Source organism: Larus michahellis, chromosome 3 (genome assembly GCF_964199755.1).
Source record: "Larus michahellis chromosome 3, bLarMic1.1, whole genome shotgun sequence".
Classification (NCBI taxonomy): domain Eukaryota; kingdom Metazoa; phylum Chordata; class Aves; order Charadriiformes; family Laridae; genus Larus; species Larus michahellis.
In genome coordinates, this window is record NC_133898.1 from 30,768,395 (window position 1) to 30,783,090 (window position 14,696).

A 14,696-nucleotide genomic window follows, 5' to 3' on the forward strand; every position below is an offset into this window, starting at 1 on the left:
GAAAGTATCTGATGGCTCCCCAAGTTGCTAACCGGGGTAGGTGACAGACTAAGAATGAATTATTAAAGCTGTCCAAGGTTAGAACACCACACTGCAGAGAACCCACAGTGGGCTTTGAAAAAAAAAAAAAAATGACACATTAGTCAAAGATGACATTCAACTCATTCAAATTCAACAGCTATTTGCGGTCCAGTGATTGCATGAGCATGCGATTCCAATACTGCATCTCCACAGGATTTGAAACAATGCAGTATAAGAGAATAATATCTTACTACATTCTTTGTATGAAGCAAGTGAGAGGAAATCTTGTGGCAGAAGCTTTACCAGGGGCTCAAACTTAGTACATCAATGCTTACCTTGATTCTAGTCTTAAGTAGCTGTCCACATTCCCAGAAGACCTTATTGTGCGCTGTATTCCCTTTACAATACTAGTATATTTTTAAACCATTTCTTAATACGACTTCAATTTCTTATATGATTATTTTTAAAAAACATCAATCTGCTGGTCAAAATATAGATGCAACTGATTTTGTAGAACTGATACCAGAACTTAAATACATTCAGTAGTCTAAAACTATATCTACACACTGAAATACATGTGTCTTCAGCAATATCAATGCTATGGCTTTAGTGAAAAGAGCTGTGTGTTAAAAAGCTGTCACTTTACATGCAAAGAAATACGTAAGATAACCCTAGTGTTACATAGCCTACTGCTCAGAGGTTAGGAGATGTCAGAATGGGGTTTTTTCTGTACAACCCTAAAAACGAACCTGGTATTTCCTGTGACCTAGGCTTTGTGTGGTCTCATATCTTTCATGTTTTGTGTATTGAGTTTAGCCACAAAAGCATGGTGTTCAATATGATACTACCCAGAATTCTTCGCTTTAAAACATACACTTGGTATTATTGGCCGATTGGAACCTAGACCTTGGACAAAGAATTAGCATTTTTTCCTGGATTTTGCCATGGTACTAATAACCTACAGGAGACGCTGAATCTGAAAGGGGTATCTTAGATACTTTAGAGGACAAAGTGAAACTTAGAAGTGATGAGCTTAAGTCAGAGAAATGCTTCTAGGCATTTATCATCCTGCCTGGAGCTGCATGCTTCTTGTACCAGCTACAGTTGAAAGCTATTAGCAGGGTTCTGAAAATGTTAAAAAATACATGCTTCAAGTGAGTGACCAGACGACTGAAAAGCAAATCAGGAGTGACCAATCTGTTAGAGCTCTGGGAGCCTGTGAATCAGTGCTGAAAACCTTTGCATGAAGGCCATAAGGATTCATGAGTGTGAAGGCTTAATAGAGTCTTTACCCAGGAAATATGACAAAGTATCCTAAATTAATGAGTTTAGTAGCAAGGCCAAATCAAGGGAAGCCTAAGATCACCTGAGCCTTATGGTGGGACCCAAACAGCATGCTCTGGCTCACATACTGGGTTCATTCTTCCAAGGTAAAGTTCTTCACGGATGCTTATTGCAACATTTTAGTGGGATGGAATAACTGACAGAATGAATTTTCTAAGGGCCTGAAGACGACAGCAAACTTCATCTTTCACGGTACACATCACACTTCTTTGTAAAGATCAGTAGATAGTGATAGGTGGGTTATCAAAAATGAATGCAAACACATTCTTAGTGAACACCTGTGACTTTGCTCACACAAAAGAACTCCAAACAGCAAAACCAGTTCCTCAGGGTAACATTCAAATGCATTAACCTCCCTTTTCTTGTTGAAATGCCCTGCTTTAATCACTGTGCTCCTCTAAATGTCAGCAAACAAAACACACAACAATTATTCCACTTTCCTTATTCATCTTCAGAATACAGTCCATCCACAGCATTGAATCAATCAAGTTCTCTATTGAAAAAAAGAAAATTCCCCTCCACAGTCAAAACTTTCTACAAAATTCAAGCCCTTATTAGAAGGTGGAAAGTACTTGAGTTTCCAGTGGGAAAAAACACTTTTAATAATTTTTATTTACTGCAAGAAAAATTAAGATTTCCTCAGGAATGAGTGGAACATTGCCATCGAAATTTCCTGAGTCGAGGTTTTTGTGAAGGACACTTGAAGAGGTCCCTTAGTTAAAGTTCCACAAACTAATATATAAATGGAAGAGAAAGAGAATCTTGCCATAGAAAATATCAAGTAGTATTGAGTTCACATAGCCAACTCTACTTAAAACAGAAATGCTTTTTAATATGGAATTGCAATTCAAAACAAACATTAGCTTACCTGACCAGAAAGCGATGTAGCCCAACGTCAAAACTTCTGTAAGAAAAAAGATCCACCATATTTTAATTATTAAAAAAAAAAATACTACTCTCTTGGGTATTGTACCAACATTGAATTCCAAAACAATCAATAATACCAAAGATAAATATAAGATTCCTGAATTGATAAAAACAGAAATGTAATATACAATCTCTTTTCTGTAATGACACGTGAAATTTAAGATAATCATCATATGGAAAGATTTAAATTCACATTAAAAAGCTCACAAATTCCTTGTTTGAGTATTTCTTCAATAAAGCAGTACCATTCAGAGTAGTATAACCCACATAAAGCATAAATTGTGTATATTCTTTTACTGGAAATATTTTAAGCATCCTGATGACCAGTGAGTCTGTATGTTTCCTGTCATATATGCAGGTAGATCCTCTATGCAAAGCTACTGCAGAATCCTTTCTTTCCCCGTTTGTGCTCTGTACTGCACTAAAATGCAAGGGATTGCTGTGAACTGTCTCCATGACACACAATAACCATAAGAACCCCCTTATGTCTCCTACAGATACACAGAATATACCAAAAAGTGGGCCTTGCAAGTGTGTTCCGCTCAGATCCAGTGAGGAAAATAATTTTCAGGACTTTTGATAGTAAGTACAAGTTAGATCACACTAAAATACAAGAACCATGCCTGAAAACCTCAGCACTGACAACATACAGTTACTGCCACTGTTTCTTTCCCTTTTCTGTTTCCTCCCTGCCTCAGACAGCTCAGGAGAATCAAGCTCATGAGTAGTGTACTAGCAAATCCTTGACACTACAGGAAGGTATCTGCTGATTTGAGATATTTATCTAGTATCTGATATATGTGCCAGTTTTGGGACTATCAATCAATATAATCCCAGACTAACTATGTGCATAACAGCACAATTAGAAAATGCAAATGAATTCTTTATAGTGCTGGACTTGCTCTGAAATGGGCTTACATGCTGTACACAGAAAACAGTTTGGCATATACTAAGCTCTTGAGCATCCTGTTCCAAATACCTAATTGATCATTTGATTACAACATGGTTTTCTTTTAACAGTATCACTTGCAGTGTGGCACCTTCTACCTGAAACAGCAAGAGAAGTCATCAGATAGTTAACCGCATCCTGGTAACAGCAGATAGTAAGTGAGCTGCAGAAGTTCTAGGAGTTAACAAGGGAGGGAAAGTCTACTGGCTCAGCAGGTGGACAGGAGGGGAGCAAGTTTCTCACTTAAGAGCTGCCTTGCAACAGGAAAAAAAAAATATTCTTCCAGAAACATGCATATGGTCATAATTAAACATATATTTTCACATTTCTTTCCTAAAATCATTACCCATTTTACATTACTGTTATATTACTGTGTAATTATTCTGCATGAAGTGTATCCAGTTAGCTTTCTACATTCCTCCTGCCTGGATGCACACTGTAATTTGGCTCTTCCCCTTCACTAAAATATTCTGTGTCATGCAGGCAGTATTCTGTATCAGAGCCAGCCACAGTCCATATTCATAGCTCTAAAAAACTTTTCTTCCAAGCAATTGGAACCAAGCACTTGATTTGTGCTTGGGATGGGGAGAAGAGGAAATTTGTACAGCTCTAGGAAACTGCTGTATGCTCAACAGCCATTTTACACATCTTCACCCAGCTCATCTTTTCAAGTTCTCCTGGATATTGTCTGATGGCAATGACCAAACCTGCTATAGTCTCTGATGAGACAACATCTGGACTTCTTGTGGACAAGGATGTGGAGCGTAAAAACATCACCGCTTTTGACACTGAACCAAAAGCCAGAGGACTTAGTATATAGCAGGCATGGAAACTGAACGGTCCTGCTGACTTGAGATAATCAGAGCTGAAGGAGGCTGGGGTGGACAAAGCTGAGGTAGATGGGTTCAGACAGGGATGGAGAATGAGATAGTTTGCTGTGAACTTACATGCCCTTTTTTCCTCTCATTTTTCACACTTTCAAAAACATAATGCAATTGTTATCAAAAAAAGATCTGTAACTTTATTTCATATAGGCTACAGCTATTAAAATACTTCCACAAAATCTTCAGTAAGTATTAAAAACGAACATGCATAGAACCAATTTATTAGAATAAATGAAAAGGAGGAAAAAAGATCAGAGCTTCACTAGGTATAACAGCACCGATAGACAGGCCCCATTATTCCTCAGTTTGATGCTGTACTGACATATTTCTACTGACTACCTAAGATTCTGAATTCTCAGTCAGTGTAAGCAGTCATTTAAAGATGTAACACCACTATGTCCAACAGAATTATGAGAATACACAGAACATCAGGGTGTACACCTAGGTCTTAAAGATACCTCAGGACAGTACCATTGATTAGTTCCAAAAGCAACAAGGCCAAACAATTTCAAACTGTAAACGGGAGAAAGTTTCATTACTTAAGGCTATAGATACTGGGTAAATAACCTTTAAGCACCTAGGATAATGAATAGAGACATTGTGCAAGGCAAAAATACTGAAATACTGATTCTTGGAGGCTGGTTTTGACAAAACACTACCACAGACGCTGTCAACCGTCCTGCTTGTTCCCATTCAAATATATACCACATTTAAGTCTACAAGTGAAGTGAAAATACAGCGTAGTAGCAATGGAAACAAATCTGATAAATGTAATTAATACCTACATTCTCAGATGGAAAAAGTTAACAAGGGATAAAAAGGGTCTGTATAGCAGTGTTCAGACTGCAACTTGGGCACGGAATAAGCAACTACATTACATGAAAAAAAAAAGAGAGAACAAGTAATCACACTGCATTTGTATTAAAAATTTCATAGTGATCCCTTCAACATCACAGGAATCTACCTATCAGGCATGACAGGGTGCCCGCCACAATTAACTCAGAATTACACCTGCCATATGCACGTGGGCATGATTATCTACTGCCTATAAAGTATACCCATATTTATTTGATATTACAACATAGTTTATAATCAACTTCATATAGCTTGTTCAATCCTGAGCTGCTCTGCAAAACAGAGGATTTATTAACTGGCAGCCCTTGCAATTTAGGGTGCCTCAGTTACATAAAAGTTTCACAAATGCTTTTTTAAATCCTATAATGAGCACAATTTTCTGACAGAAAGGTTATTTTAGATTTTAATTAAGAGAAAGGATACCCACAGCAATATGAGCAAACAGTGATTTGCCAGTTAACTTTTCTATACTGCTCAGATGTCAGTAGCAATATATTATTTTAATTTTTTTGAGAAACAGTGGGTAAAATCTAGTTTAATAGTAATAGTAGTCTTCAAACAGGGAAAAATCTTGACCAGTCAGTAGAACAATAAAGGGGAGATATTTAATCTCCATTTCATAATCATGTTACTCATTGCAGACAATTTAATAGCTATTTTCTTTATAAAAAGGTCTCTAATTCTGTTCCTCTGAAGGGCATCAGTTTTGAATGCTTTTGTTAAGCACGGAAGTTCTAGTTTCTGATACCTTTCAATGAAAGGTTATACATATAATCCTTCCTAATCAAATTCATCTTTTCCCCAATATGTTAACTAGAAATCAGTGACCAACAATATACACATACTAAACCAACAAGACCTCTTTTGAAAAATATAATCTTTGAAATCTCTGCCTACCAGCATACACCTCTCCTCAAGGTGCATTTTAAAAGTTATTTCAGAAGGCAGTTTCTGCTTTGAAAGCTAAATGCATAATGCAACAAGCTGCCTCCAAATTTGCATTCAGCACAAAGCTTAGACGGGGAAGGGGCTGGGGGGGGAGAGTCTTATATAGACGAGCTATGAAAAGGCAGAAACATGCTGGTATGAACTACAGTCAGTATCAACAGCACATGCACTGAAACTGTAATCCTGATGATTCCCAGAAAAAAAATAAATTACAAGACCCCTCTTTTTGTCCCCAGGATATGAGAGTCCTATGTGCCTATCTGAAAGCCAAACGAGCAAACACTGTGACAAGTTTTTGCTCATACTGCAATTAGGGTACCAGAGGAGCCAGTCATCTCTTTACCCCTTGTGTCATGGATACCTTGGACTTGCTCTGAGATTTCCATTTGTCCAATTTCCTTATAGTCCATCACTTGCCACTTAACAGTGCTGTATAGCACAGGTTTCCGACTGTATCTGCCTATTGCAGGCTGGCGCATACCAATATAAAATCAGGATTAAAAACTGGTCAGGACCTTCTCCCAGGAGGTGGTTCACGTTTTCCTGGCCACATACCCTGATCCCAGCACAGGCCAGACGACAGGGTGGCTCCCAGTGCAGCTACAGATTGACATGCAGTGACAAACTCTTGTTTCCTGAGCATCACCATCCAAATACCCGCCCTGGTCAGCACCATGTGCACATGTTATCTGATGGACTGTTTATGGCCCCGCTTCCCAAACCCTTACCCTTCCTTTGTGCCTTCCTTTAGCTGAGGTCTAAACTCAGGTTCCCTAACAAAGGAGTTGTATGAGCTTTTAGTATATCACTTTTGAATTCAATTAAATTATGCCAGCTTACGTCACTAGAGGATCTGACATCACACCTACCTAGATGAAAACTGCTACTTATCTGTGTTAGGGACCACAATTCCATTGTGCTGGCTAAAGGACCCCATCTCACAACAAGGTTTGACTGTAAGACCTCACCCCCTATGACTTACAGCATTAAAAAAAAGTTAAGTACCAAGTACATGCGAGCTTCACATGAATCAATTTAAATCTAAGCTCATTACTGGAACAATTTTTTATGAAGCTAAATTGCACAGCTTTGGTTTCCATTAATTCCTCCCCAGGATTGCTGGGCTGCATGCTATTCTTGGACACAAAGCACAAAAATTACACATCCTCTAGGATAATTTAGGAAACGATTGGCTATCTTTGCACTTCAGCAGAGATGCTCACTGCCAAGGACATGGGATGTCACCACTCTGAAAAGCCTTATGCACAGACTAAAGACAGGACTTCAGCGAAAGAAGTGGGGGCACATTATCCCCTGTTTTTTCTCAAAAGAAAAATAAAAATATTGAGAGTTGCTGCCCTGAAATTGCTTAGATGAGGGACAAGAATCAAATCCACATTCCCTAAAGAGCAAGAAATTACTACTTTCACAACAAGTGCAGCACCCATACAGGTCTCATATGCGCCATCAGAGTTCTGATCAGTCAAAGGGCCTAGAGAGGGTAAGATTTCAGTGGATTTTTCTTTGTTACAGGATATAAAGTACTATGTGGGGAAAACTCAGATAGAAAGCACAATCTCTTCCGTTCTAAGAAAGTAACAGGCTAGATATCAAGACTGGGGTATAGCCAACACTCCTAGTGAACTCAAAATAACTGCATGTGTCAGCCATATATATGGAAAACAAATTTATAAGGGGGAAAGGACGTAAGGAGAGCTCTTACAGCTAACATGAGGTATATTCTGCACATTTTTGAACAGACAAAAAAAATCTATCACTCTCAATAGCAACGCTGCATAATTCTGGAGATCCAGTACTAGAATCACTTGTACTCTAAAAAATGTCAATATTTTTATTTAAGAATTGAGAACATTTGTTTGTCTGTGTCAGTTCTGTCAAGGACTAACAAACTATTTTTGCAGCAGCTAAAACACAATGTGACAACAACTCACACTAGCAGCATGCAGAGGGATAGTGGCACGATTCTAACTTTGGGCTCTACCTTCAGGGGGATGGATCTAGGTGGATAGCCTGCCATTTGTGACGAGTTAAAAGTCAGCAAGGTAGATGGAGACAGGTAAACATGCCCAGGGACTGTATTGTATCATAGACAGAAATATACCAGGCACATTAAAAACAGTCATGTTTCTGCTGGGACACGAATACTTTTGAACACAGAAAGGAATAGTATAAATTCTACAGACAGGAAAGTCATTCAACCAGGAGCACTATCGCACATTTCACTTTAGCAAACAATACAATAACTGCACTTAGATCTCTTCAATTCAGTGAGACTAGTTACCACTTATGTTGGTGATGAAATCTAACAAGTGAGTTATTTATTACCGCTTCAGTACTCTGTACCCTGCGAGTATTCACCACCTCTTAAAGCACCATTGTAGTTGCTGCAATATTTCAACAGTGGTTCTCAGCCCTTTTACCAATGTGGCTAAACTTGACATTAGAAAGTCTAACTCAACCACGTATCCTCAGGGGAGCCCATCCTATTTAACCATAGAACAGCGTTCACAAGACCAGCACTTCCATTAGCAGCCTTTGGAAGTAAATCTGGCATTTTGCCGGTGAGCTGCTGACTAAGAGTCTCCCCACACCAGAACATTTTGCACTGGACACTGAGAGGTCATTGAATGACAGCTGCTTTCACCAACACGATGCTCTTGAATTGCTTCACTCTACTTCTTTCACAAGCAACGTCTTAGAGCAGGGATGCCCAGAAGACTGTGTAAAGAGAGAAACCCACCATTTAGCAGTTCTAAACTACTTTGCCTGATCCTCCTACTTCCGATCATCTTTCTTCCAACGCTGCCTGTGGCAACCTCCCCAGCTGGCAATCCCTCAAAGATGAAAGCTTCTAAATTACAAATAATTACAAGTGTGCAACATAAGTCTGAAACATGTTTTAGAGTCTTGTCTGAAGAATAAGGTTACTACAGGGAAAGCAGATACAAAACCTGCACATAGACTTTGCTAAATTCGATTATTTAATGTCTCAACTATAAATAATAAAACTTTGCTACAGCAAATCCCCTAGAGGGGGTATGCCTACCAAGTAGAATAAGTATTTTTCAAGTAGTGACTGCTACCAATTAACTCACCATCCTCTTCATTATTAAATAAAGATCTGGGAAAGCTATTCATATTTTTAAAAGACACTTTTGCCTGTCTATAGCTTACACAGATTCAGACACATTGTTTTCTGCAAGTTTACTTGAAACCTACACCTTCATAGCAAAGCTTGTCTCTTCAGTGACAATCAGCACATTTCTTCCTAAGTAACAGCTGCCACCATGCTAGGATACACTATTTAGAAAGCAGATGCATAACTTAAAATAGAAAAAACAACAATTAAATTGTCACAAGATGTTTTACAGTAAAGATAAATATAGCATGAAAACTGAAAATATTCAGCTAAAAGGCCCAGACTGTTTAGTGGTGTTAGTTTTTAAAATGAAGATGGCAAGATGAATGATGACACAAATAACCCAGAAGAGTGAGATGCAATCCAATACAACACCACATTTGGGTCTATTACCCAAACTATGGAATATACTTTTGGACACTGAGCCTTGAAAGTCACACTATAACATTTTTCTGGGGACTCTTTTGCCACATATAAGTATGTTCTTGGAGCTCTCGTTTTTCACTCAGCCTTTCAATTAGTGCAAGACACTTGGTGAATTCCACTTACAGAAGGATTTTACATTCTGCCCACTGACATGATGTTGGAATCAGGGGGAAAAAACAATACATATATGCAGCTCTTTTGGCATTCCTTCAAGATAAACAATAACAAATCCTATCATTTCCTATTCGAAAACAAAACAGTTCTTACAATGCAACAATCCCTGGCTCAACCCAATGAGAAAATTCCTGTTTAATTGAATTCAATGTTCTTTTAAACATCAAGATCTTAAGAACCTGCTTAAACCTAGACCTCAAGCTTCAATGGACTGCCTTTTTTTTTTTTTTTTTGCAAGCTTTGGTTTTAAGTCTTAACCATCTGCAATGCAGCAAACTAGTAGCAGCAGTTTTCTTTCTTCTCAATGTAAAAACGCAACTAAGGACGAAAAAGAAAACCAGTCTTATTTGAAAGAAAAAATCTGAAGACCGTCAAATGCTTTTATATCATGTCTTTGACAAGCAATTTATTGTTGCAGTAATAATACGCAGGACTTGTATATGCATGAAGATATCTTTATCATATTATCTGACACTTGCTTAAGGACATACTGGAATTTTAACACTTCATGCTTAGATAAAACACTTTGCACTTCTGTTCTGTTTTTTCCTGGCATGATTCAGCAGTACCAAGTTCCTTTTTGGTTTCCTCCATTATTAGAATAACCAAAGCTGCCACTGCATTCAGCCTGTGCCAGATGCCTGCAGCTGGAGCTCCTGCTCAGTGGCTGTACAGCTCCTCAGCACCAACTCACATTACTCCACAAAAAGTACTTTGTAAATACATGATTACTTTGAGGTTGAACAGAGCAAACCCTAAACATTTTACTTGCCAAGTATTTCCTCCATAACATCACAAGAAGTTGGGGCTTTCTGTACCTATGAGAATGGTGGGAATCCACAATGAAATCCTGACCCAGTCAAGTATCAGCAGTAAAACCCTCACTGACTGTAAGAAAGGCAGGTATTGCTTTTGCAGAGGGGAAAAGCTGTTTCCATCAGAGGTGACATAAGGGAATGACTGAGACAAAGAGGCTCCAGCAAAGACTTGTAGAACATCTCTTATCACACAGACAAAAGGACAAACTGATTCCTCCTGGATTAGTGTCTAGAAGGGTAGTCAAACATTTAACCAGGGCTAATGACATTGAGCAATTTCTTTACCAAAAAGGAAAGAAATAAACTAGTCAGATAACCCCTTTAGGTGCAGCATAAAGAGAAGTAAACAGAGGCAAGACATCCAGGAAGAATTTTATGTGCCTCGGACAGACTGTGAACCCTGGAGTACCTAACCAATGGGAAACAGGGGAGGGAAAAATTTGGCTGGGATTAGGAAATAACAAGGTGCATTTCAAGAACTGAAAGCGTGCCTACTTGCTAGGTCACCCGCTCTTGCAAGAACATGAACAAAAATGTGCTTCACAGAGGATTCTGCCTGAGCCTATTTCATTCAGACCGGAACTTATTTCTCACACTGACTTCAACAGAAGCAGAAACACCGGTACTGACTCTGGACAGACTGTATAACACAGGATACAGTCCAACTTTGATATACATTTTGTTACAGACACCTTCACCTCCAAGCAGAAAATATCAGTAAGAGTCCCAAAGCTTCATCTATGGAGTTTTGGTTATTAGCCGAGAGCTCAGGCTGGAGACCTATATAGCAGAAATAATCTACAGTAAGTTGGCCACACAGAGAAAGTTCTTTTGTGGACCGCATAAAAAGACTTCACAAACTGCTAGTGGCCTCCAGCTTAACAAATTGGATCCATGATCTAATCTGTTTTGTTGTTTCATTTAAACACACAACTTGTATTACATCAGAAAGCTTGAGGAAAGTTTTAGTGATTCTAGGCAGTGACTTCCCCCCAACTCTGCAATCTCCTGTGCAGAGAGACAAGAACAACTTTAAGGGGACCAAGAAGAAATTTAAGGAGACATCAGTTATTGCCAGTGTTAATGTAAGCTCAGACACAAGTCTGCCTACTTAGGAGACTTTAAGACAAGAAATTAGTTCCGTTCCTCACATTGGATCTTGGTGATATCGTTCAGCAGAACACTCTTTAAAAGAACAAATCTCATTTATATTCTGTTAATCTCTCCTAGAACCCTTCAGAAGAAATATTACTTTAATTTTATACCTTTCCTGATTCTCCAGAAGCCTGTGGTGAGTGGATGAAACCTAATGCCCATCAGTGGCAAACTGCCATAGGGTAAGTTCTCTTTCAGTTTTCCTCAAGTAAGACTATTGCAATGCAGTGTGATTGTCCAATCACTATGAGATCCCTATCCTTATTGCAAACAGAACAATGAAGTTTATTAATAGCCATTACTCATTTTCTACAGTGGTTATGAGCAGGCAGAGCACTGTTTGCCAAATGTGAGCAGCAGTAATAGTTTGTATCCGTGCAGAGCTCATGTCAAATACTATGAGGAACAGGCTTCATGGGCGATCAGCAGTAGGTGGGCTTATTTTTTTTGTTATAAAAGCCCGGCAATTTCAGATTACGGTAACAAAGCAGTCACCATGCAAATAAGTTTCCAGTAATTATGGAATTTAGACCCAAGAAGGATTAGGGTGCTTTATTATTGCCTCTTTTTACACTCCAAAGAGACAAATAATAGATTTTTTTTTTTTCCTCTACTGAAGAGATTTAAGGAGCCTTTTACAGCTTTAATGTAACAAGCAAATTGAGCTGTACAGCAGATAAGAACTGTAGCATGCACTAAATTGGCTGACGTCAAAAGCAGTTAAATCTTTTGTCTCCATCAGTGAAAGAATGACTAACCAGTCCAGAACTAAAGCGTCTTTCATATATTCAGGTGACATGCTAGCTAAAAACAATGTGTCACAGATCAATGCCCAGCTTTAAGCGTCACAACAGTTAATGGAAAAATACAACAAGTAAGTAAATCAGGAAAAGTGTCATTTTTCAACTTAGAAACAAGTTATTCCACTACTAAAAAACATGCACTAATTCTGCAATTGAGCACCCAACTTTTTGGGCAAGCATCTTAAGTATTCTGACACTGGCAAGCAGGTGTAATGTTTAAAGGCTGTGTATAACTCCATACGCTTTCTAAGGAGGGCTCTCCTCTTCGAAAGACCACCCTGACTCCAGCTGTTACTCTGCATTGCAGCTGTCTATTTCATACAGGAACATGCTTAAAAATACAATAGGGGTTGTAGGTGGGAAGGACAGTGAGACCTGGAGCACTAGGCCATTTCAACACTGCAGGTGTAATTCTATTCAATCCAACTATCCTTTTAAATAATCCTTTTTCAGATTTAAGAGATCTTCTCTAAAGATACAGGGTGGGGGAAAGGCCCCTTTTGGTTTTTAAATAGAAGTGTTGCAGCATTAATAGTTTTTAATATTAAGAACAGTGAGATACTAGATCATTAAAAGACATTTTTTGTTTTACCTGATACACTGTCTAAAACACACTGGACAACTTTTGCTTTGAAAACATCAAAGGCTGGAAATATACCAGAAGTGACACTCCTAATCTCCAGAGGAAAGGGAAATATGCATAAGCCCGTCCTTCCTTTTTTTATCTGTCAGTTCCAGCTGCTGGGTAAGTCCCATCAGAGGCATGGAGTAGAGAGCTTTCAAAAACACAGCTGTCTAGAACTAGAGGACAGATACAAAACAAATCACCTCAAAATACCTGAGCTTCTTGAAGCTGACTCCTAGGCCATTTATGGCACTTAAAATGAGATTCTCTGTTCGTAACCCAAGCAGGCTTGGCCCAGCATCCCTGCTCTCCCCATAGCATCCTCTCCCCAGGCACAGAACTCCAGTGAAGATCCTCCTGCAGCTTCCACAGCCAGGTGGGCAGCACGTCTGAGCCACAGATCTGGATGTGCCATTCAAATTTCTACCAGGGTCTGGATCCCTTCTTCACATTGCCACGGAGAAGTGGAGTTCCTTTTCACTGCTTGCCTCTCCTGATCTCATGCAAATTTTTCAAGGATACGTGCCACGGGAAGGAGTTTACGACTCCTCATTTAGTAGCCTTCCTTTTTCCCCTGTAATTGCCTCCAAGTGACGGGTTGCACAACAGTGATTTGCTGTTATTACTAGCATATGATCAGAGAACTAAATTCATAAAAAAGAAATTTAGGGAGATGATCTCTCTCAAATTTCAGACCATTTGTCAATTTACCCAGAAACACCACAAAAGAGCATTACAAATAAATTTTACAAAATAAAAAGCAAAAGCCTTCCACAAGAGTTAGACTACAAGCGCCTTAACTTGTAAAAGGCACCTTTTTCTGAGCCCAGAGGCAGAGATGTCATCCTGACTATACACAGCTGTAGCACAGTTACAATTACAATTTACATTTACATTTTAATTGTTACAATTTACATTTTAATTTAATTGTAATTTACAATTACATTTACAAATTTAAATTTACAATTACAATTACAGTTGGACAATTACATTTGTGCTAACTTGTGCCAGACATTGGCTATTTGCTATTAAGCAGACAAGCTTCAAGCTTCCCAAAATCAAGCATTGACAGAAATGTCATTTCTGACCTTTCTTCCATTTCCTTTGTGATATCTTATAAAAAAGCCTTTCAGCAGCTTACTCATCTTGACACATTAAATAAATTAACTCCCAAAATTATTCGTTCCAATACAAAAATCAGAAGGCCAAAGAAGGGAAGTACATGATAAATTTGGCTGAGAAAGTGAGAAGCACAGGTGAAAATGGACTTAAATAATTACTTTTTTCCCCCTACAGGTCAGAAGATACATTTTCCTTGTTTAAAAACAATTCCAGTCCTCACCACAAACTAAGAATAAGCAATTGGATGTAAATACTATCAAGTGTTCAAGCCAGAAATAAGAGATGGTAAGTTTTTGCTTGCTTTTCATCATTCCAAAATTACTGCATGTGGTCACAGTGATCCCTTGTGCTCGCACTCACACATAGCATCAGTATGAGTTATCTTTTCCCAGAAAAGAATCTGAAAGGAAGGGAAAATACCCTTTACAGTCCTTTCTGGTAGACACAGAAAAGGAACTGCTTCCAGAGGGGGGAAGGTTGCAAGA

The 14,696-nt window shown here is 38.6% G+C and overlaps 1 protein-coding gene across 4 annotated transcripts in view; it reads right to left on the bottom strand.

Annotated features, from left to right (window-relative positions):
• HHAT (hedgehog acyltransferase) overlaps window positions 1–14,696 on the bottom strand; it is a 159,179-nt gene that overhangs the window by 120,367 nt on the left and 24,116 nt on the right. For 2 of the 4 annotated variants that reach the window (XM_074579514.1, XM_074579513.1), the window contains exon 9: window positions 2,234–2,269. The exons of the other annotated variants lie outside the window; for them this stretch is intronic. In XM_074579514.1, coding sequence (XP_074435615.1) covers window positions 2,234–2,269 — 36 coding nt within the window. The remainder of the gene's footprint in view (window positions 1–2,233; window positions 2,270–14,696) is intronic. 4 annotated transcript variants of the gene reach the window in all.